Consider the following 7,464-nt stretch of genomic DNA (forward strand, 5'->3'; position numbering starts at 1 on the left):
ATGGGCTTTGAGCACCTACTGACTGACCACCTAGTCCTGTAGGAATTGAACTTCTAATGTGAAGCTGGAGTTAAGAACAAATCATTGGTTCCCCAAGAAATCTATTAAAGGTGACAGAGGGACCAGAGAGAGGAAGCAAAGAGGAATGCATTAGTCCATGTTCTGAAGCTAGAGGCACACTTGAACCCTAGGGGATACAAATGCTGGCATTGTTCTAATCTGAAGCTATAGGAAATATCTGCATGACCTAAACTAGTGGGGGAGAGAGAGAGTTGTGAAAAAACTTAGTTTGCCTCTCCTGCTAGATCAGGAAATATAGAATCTAGATTCTAGTCAAGATTTTGCTAGTGTCTTGTTACCTTTCTCTGCCTTAGTTCCCCCATATTTTAAATGAGTCATGCAATTTTATCTCACTCTAGGGTTGTGGGACACCACTAACGGCCCTTGTAAAACACCTTGAGGGCTTTGGGTGACTGATACTACTAAAAAGCAACAGAGGGTCCTGTGGCACCTTTAAGAGTAACAGAAGATGCATCTGAAGAAGTGAGGTTCTTACCCATGAAAGCTTATGCTCCCAATACTTCTGTTAGTCTTAAAGGTGCCACAGGACCCTCTGTTGCTTTTTACAGATTCAGACTAACACAGCTACTCCTCTGATACTTGATACTACTAAAAATCTAACTTTAGTTAGGAACTTTTTTTTTGTACTGACCTATCAGTGGCTCAATATGGCTTTTGCCATATTGAAAATGCAACCCTACTAGTACAAACAAACATAAATCATCCTCTTCCACACTCACACCCCCAAAACCAGGAAAGAGGAAGGGGAAATCCATTTCAGCCATGGATCTTATCCCTCAATGCACAAATCTCACCTCTTAGTTAATTTTCTCATGCCTCAAAAGCCTGGAATTAAGAAAGTATCTTAGCAAAATGTCCAGAAGACCAACAGGCTGAAATACTGACATCTATCTGTGCTTCTAAAACCTTACACAGATGAGAGTCAAAATGCTGCTTTTAGAAGCTTTGTTCTGGCACTCCCATATTCTTCTTCTTTCTTTCTTTGAGGAAAAGATCCTGGATTCAGTAATGCCTCTTGTGAGTTTTTGAAAGATTCGTTTTAGCTGAAAGGCTTGCTCACTGCATTTTGTGAGGCGTATTACAAGAGAGACCCTTCTTATAAATATTGCCCTAGGAGATGAGTGTGTTATCTGGCCAGTAGTCTCCAGGCCACACTCTTGGGTGAGCAAAGATGCAGTGACAAATGATGTCTGCATAACATGAGGTAGTGAAGGCTGGTCCATATGAACTATAATGAATCCTCCAGTCTATCTACTCTTCCAGTCCACTGATTGATAAAAGGAATGAAACTCCGTAGGTTTCAAGAAAGGACTGTGTGGAGAATGGGCCTGTAGAGATTTTCAGAACTGCCTAGGCACCTAACTGCCATTGACACCAATAAGAATTTGAGACTTCAAAACTCACTGAAGTGCTTGTTAATACTTGGCACTCTAGGGCTTGCCAACACACATCTGTTCGTGGTGGGGAGGGAGAACTTTTTTAAAATTCTGCACCCCCTGAAGCAGTATTTTGTGTGTGTGAGATTAATAGAAGATGCCTTGTTTGCCAGCATATAGTTGCCAACTCAGGTTCTGAACTGTAAAGCAAAAACTGCTCTTTCACCCCTACTCAGTAGTCTTTGTCAAACTTACAAGTAACTTTAAAAAAAAAGTGTCTAGGGAATCATATGGCGTTGCCAGGGTTACAGGTGGCTTTCTAATATGCTATGACTCTTCTTCTTGCAGAACAGAATTGGAAAAATGAGCAGCGCAGCAGCTCCTTCTCAACTGAAGTCTAAAGGAAGCCTACCCCAGGTTCTTTCCCCAGTGAAACTTCATTCTACCCTAGGTACTCAATCTCCAGGACACCACAGTATCAAGGTACTTACTAATGCTGAAATGAGCAGCCTTGGTTTGAATCCTGAAGATACGATGCCTTTTACACCAGAAGCCAGCCAAACATCTTGCAGACTCCTGCTGAACAGTACTCAAATCACAGACAGCCCAAGAATGAATGCAACATCTCAGGTGTCTGAACGAAGCTTGCATGTCTCTAATCTCTCTCCTATTTCTCTTGAAAAGAATGATAGAGCACCAACCCGTTTTTTAGATGAAAATGTGCAACCAAGAATGGAATGGATGAGCAAAACTGTCACACAATCTCTGTTTCCGCCACTGAAAAGGAAAGTACTTGTAGATGGGACAGAACAAAGTGAACAGGAAAAAACTGTGTCTATTAAAGTGCCTGTTTCAAAGAGGTGCAGCTTCCAAACTAGTATGTCTGATGATCCTCCTCTGATGATGAAACCAGAGACCAGCAAACATCTCAGGCGCTCTCCTGGCCAGATGTGTATTTTGGAAAATGGGCCAAAGGTGGCAAAGAGCAGGTTACCCCTCTCTGTCAAATACTTTGGTCCTTCTCCTCTCAACAGTGACCAGATAACTGAAACATTAGGCAGCAAAACTGCAAAGCCTTCAAAAGGTTCTGATGTCCCTGGAAAGGAAGCTGTTAAGAACACTGCAAATGTACAAAGCCCTGTACACCCTCATGGAACTCCTGTTAGGGATACTAGCCACTCATCTATGGATGGCCATGATGAGAACCTGAAAGAGTTGTGGGGGACATTCAGTGAAAGCCAAGTGGTTCAACCTTCTGGCAATGTGAGGCCAATGTCTGATGGTTCTTCAACCATGGATCTCTACTGTGAAAACAGGGGGAGCCGTGGCCATGTGAAAGAACAGTGGAGGACCTCTTCCAAAGGAGGCTCTTCTGGAGAGAGCAGTGCCATCAGTGTGGCAGTCAGGGTTAGGCCACTGACCCAAAGGTAACTTTCTAACAGTGCAGTGATCTAAGCCATGAGAGCGAAGAGTCATATACTGAGTTCCAGCATACAGCTAGAATTGCCCTTTCCTTTGCCCTTGCCCCATCTTCTTCCCCAGCCTGCCTCCAGTATGAACATCCAGTGTCCTGCCTATTGGTTCAGCTCCCCAGATAAAAACTGAGCAGTAGAACTTGAAACCACCTCAGACTCTCAATAAACAGGGGCCTAGTTATTGGCTCAGCTGTGCTCATCAGTAGCTCCTATTGAAGCCAGTATGATCAGACTGCAGATGTGCTGCTAATCCTCTTCCTCCTTCCATCATCTTCTCCTGGTATCTTTACAATTTCCATCTCTCAGTTTATTTTTGTTTTAATCCACAACTGTACTCTTGAAATGCCGATGGGCTCAAGTAGCATATTCCAGAGCTGAATTTTGAATGCCTGGGATTTTTGTTCAGCCCAATAGCAAAGAGTTACTTATCTTTACAATTTCAGAATCTGGCTTAGATTTCAAATGCCTCTAAATTTTGAGGGGGCAGTTGACTGAGAGTGGCCTTCTGTTTGGAATCAGACTTAACACTTTTTCTGATGACCTTTCTGGAGGCCATCAACAAGAGGAGCAGCCTGGATTCTGTTCCTTGTGCTGTATACTCGAACTAGACCAGTTGGTGTGCTGTCAGTGTGTACTGAGTAAAGGTACGTAGAAGTTATAGGATCCTGCCTACAGCTTTCTGACTCAACTTGATACCAGACTAGGTGGGACCTACTAGCTCCAACTCAAGAGTATAAAACTGTTTGAGTATTCTACTGAGGCAGAGAGAGCTGGGGGCAGGAGCAGAGTCGTAGCCCAGGTATAGCCAAGCACAAGATAAAGTTTGGGTTCAGAATATTAATTCTCACATGTCAGTAAAGGCAAAGCCTGAGAAGGTGGTACACTGGAACCATAGCCAATGTAGGCATTGTGCTAGGAGCAGGGTGGGTACTTCACCTAACTAAACACAATTTGTTGCACTGATTTATTGCATTTGAAATACAGCAGACTCAAACAAGCAGTTGGGTTCCAGCTGTGGCCATTCAAAGTAATTGTCTCTAAAATAAAAATGTTCTTTTTCTGACTTCACAGAGAACAGCAAGTTGGAACAAAATGTGTTGTGTCCCTTTCTGGAAAGGAAATACTGATACATCATCCTCCTACAAACAGGCAGCTGACTTTCTCCTATGACTATTGCTTTGGGTCTCAGAATCCAGAGGATAAGGGATATGCCAGTCAAGAAGTAGTGTACTGTCTGTTGGCCCAGCCACTCCTAGACAAAGTCTTTGAAGGTTACAATACTTGTTTATTTGCTTATGGACAAACTGGATCTGGGAAATCTTACACGTAAGAACTCTACTATAAATGTTGTAACTGCTATCTCCAGCCATCTGAGGCTTATTTTAGGCAACAAACTAAATCCAGCCACTTGATCAGAATCTGCCACTAAGTAATCCTTTTCTAGAAAAGTTTAATTTTCAAAACCTTAAGTGGTGAAACTCCTATAACTCAACCAAAGAGTCAAAAACTGTTTTAGAATGAAGCAAAATCATAAACTAATCTCTTGTAAAGACAGATAGTAACTGTCATAAATAACATCTTTCTAAACTAGATTTTCTAACAACTCTTTAGCCCATAGAATAGTGAGGGCAGTCAGAATGGAATTTAATAAGTATGTTGCATCTGTTTCCTGTCTCAAAGTGAAACACGATGGCTTTTTCTCATCTGTGGGGAGGACTTGTGACTTGGCCAGATGAAATCATTTTGCTATATTAAGGACTAGAGCAAAATTGAGTGTCCTCTTCTGACTAGGGTTTTCAGCACAACTAAACATGGGTCTCCTCTTCAACAGAATGACAGGCTATGCTGATGAGGTGGGCATAATTCCACGATTTTGCAAGGAAATATTCTGGAAAGTAAATCTGACTCAACAAGAGGAGGTAACACTTTGCGTAATGTTTTGTAGTAGGAAAGTCCCCAGTCTCTCCATTAGAGCTGTCCAAAAATTGGCCAGGGCACCTTATGGGATTGCCCCTCCGAAGAAGTGGGCAGTAGCCCATGAAAGCTTATGCTCTAATAAATTTGTTAGTCTCTAAGGTGCCCCAAGTACTCCTGTTCTTTTTGCGGATACAGACTAAAACGGCTGCTACTCTGAAACCTCTCTCCATTAATCTGGATGAAATGCTATCACGCCTATAAAACTGTTCTGTTTTTTAGTATCCGCTTCTCCCTGCTGAGGCTTGGATGAAGACAAAATGCATCAAAAAACAGTTTTCTGCCTTATGCTAATTTTAATCCTTCCATTTAAAAAAGACTGTTTCTAATAGGCCATGTTTCAGGTATATTGTAGGTAGGTCTATACTAATACTGTTGTGAAGGCTTGTCTTAGCTGTAATAGTTCTTCCTATTAGCTGAGTTGAAGATAGTGTTTGCGTCTGCACTAGTGACCATTGTAAGCTTTAAGCTTATGTAACCCTGTAAATGTGCACTGGGCTATATGGTATTAGGGCCTGGCAACACATATAATGTAACCTCGAGATGGCCAACTACGTAAAATGAGCTGCTCCATTCAGAATGCCCTGTGTTTGAAGGCTAAAATGGATTTTTGAATCCCTTCCCACTGCCAACCCCAGTGCTTGCAAGTGCATTCTTCTCCCTTATTCCAACAGGTGAAACATCGCATTGAGCTGAGTTACTTTGAGGTATACAATGAACGGATACATGATCTCTTAACATCCTCCAAAGATGCTAATGCCAAGAAGAAAGCTGTGAGTTTGGAAAATGTTACATATTTACCTGCAGTACTGAACCCCAGGTGTATGCCCCTCCTTGCTACAAAACCGGGGGCTTGATTCTTCCCTGATGTAACTTCATTGATTGTATGTGGCCTGGGCCATATTGGGCAAGCTTTGCCCTAGAGCTCTCGGGAGGAATTCTCCTTTCTGTTAGGGTCCCTTAGCCAGCCAAGGAGAATCCCCCTGGTGTGAGCACTGCATCAGGCCGCCATAGGCTGTCCTACACAGGTCCCCTCAAAGCTCAGTGTGAGGTGGGATCATAGTTCTCTGGGCTATGGAGAATCTGGGTCAGGACCAGGTTGGGGCAGGCCCAGCATGAGGTAGAGCTGCCATGACATACAACAACATTCTGTGCTCCCTAAGTTACACTAGGGGTTATTTCAGCCACCAATCTTCCAGAATCCTGAGGGCTCAAGGTGGCTTAAACCTTTATCCTCTTCCACCTGCCCCGTGCCTCCTGGAGGTGTCCCAGAGTCCCACCCTTAACTTCTGGGCAGGGGTGGGGGTAAAGGCAATGGTCCCAAACAACAAGCCTGTCCTGCTAATTGAGGGTGACTGGTTTAGTAGCAAAGTGTATCCATGTTTTGATGAGCTGATAGTAACTGTGGGCCACTTGGCAAGAGCCTGCCAGAGACCATGCTTATAGCTTGTTGGTTCCATCTGTCTCAGTTGTTCCAGTTTCCTAGACTAGTCAGGTGACCCCAGGAGGGTCTTCCTCCTGGACTCTATCTGAGCAATCACTAAAATTCAGCTTGGGATGAGTGTCCCTTCTTGGCAGATGCCTGGCATTCTTCTCATTGCAGCAAAAGTTATCCCTGTGGTCCTTAATGGGGGGTGGGAGGGATGGGGGTGGAGAAACATGCTTGGGAGTTCAAAGGCTTGTGAGTGGTGGTACTCAAGCACCTGCATGGGAGAATCACTCCCTGGATCCTGATGGTGGTCTTACTGCTGCATGCTGAAGCAGAGGCCCCACCTGGGACAGTTAATATGGGGATGGGGTAAGAAGCTGGAAGAGTCCATTGTAGTCAGAGCAGACACTACAGGCTTCATTGCTGGAGAGAGAATCCAGTGTGGGAGAAGGCAAGACTATTAAGATTTCTCCTTCAATCTTTGCTTGGCATTTTCTAGCATGATGCATCTAAATTCCCAAGGTGTCCACCTTTCATGCCTTGCTATTGCTTGTGTTAAAGAAGTAACCCTAATGTAATCCATCTCTCTCTCCCCTTCCCCCCCCCCCCCCAACACCCCGATATAGCTGAAAGTACGAGAACATCCAATCCTTGGTCCTTATGTAACTGGCCTTTCTACGTAAGTATGGTCTGTTAATTTTTTTTTTAGATGGTGAAATGGCACATCAGTCACCATCCTCCTGCCTCCAGAATGTATCTGGTACGATTGTCTTACTTTTAAAGAAACACTTCTGTTTAGGCAACAAACTCCAAGTTTATTGCATGCTCAGTTGTAAAAAAAATGAAGACTGACTCTACATTTAAACTACAAAAATAGCCCCATGGCAGAGAGTCTTGGCGTCCGGGTTAAGACTTAGGCTCACCCTATAGGGCTAAAAATATCCGTGTTAACGTTCCTGCTCGGGCTGGAGCCCAGGCTCTGAGACCTGCCCCTCTTGCTTGGTTTCTGAGCCCAAGCTCTGGCCAAAGCTGGAATGTCTCCACTACTATCCTGAGTCAGTTAGGCCAGGCTGTGAGACTTGTTGCTGTGTGTGTGCAGTGGAGGTCGGGGGGGGGGGGGGGGGGTTTG

General features: G+C 44.0%; 1 protein-coding gene across 1 annotated transcript in view; it reads left to right on the plus strand.

Moving 5' to 3' along the window:
- The first annotated feature begins 646 nt into the window (after positions 1-646).
- Positions 647-7,464, plus strand: part of LOC117867160 (kinesin-like protein KIF14) — a 43,816-nt gene continuing 36,998 nt past the window's right edge. Inside the window, exons 1-5 of the mRNA XM_034751977.1 lie at positions 647-2,884; positions 4,004-4,258; positions 4,764-4,851; positions 5,581-5,679; positions 6,962-7,014. Coding sequence (XP_034607868.1) covers positions 1,821-2,884; positions 4,004-4,258; positions 4,764-4,851; positions 5,581-5,679; positions 6,962-7,014 — 1,559 coding nt within the window. The 5' untranslated portion in view covers positions 647-1,820. The remainder of the gene's footprint in view (positions 2,885-4,003; positions 4,259-4,763; positions 4,852-5,580; positions 5,680-6,961; positions 7,015-7,464) is intronic.

This window comes from Trachemys scripta, chromosome 17 (assembly GCF_013100865.1).
Source record: "Trachemys scripta elegans isolate TJP31775 chromosome 17, CAS_Tse_1.0, whole genome shotgun sequence".
Lineage (NCBI taxonomy): Eukaryota > Metazoa > Chordata > Testudines > Emydidae > Trachemys > Trachemys scripta.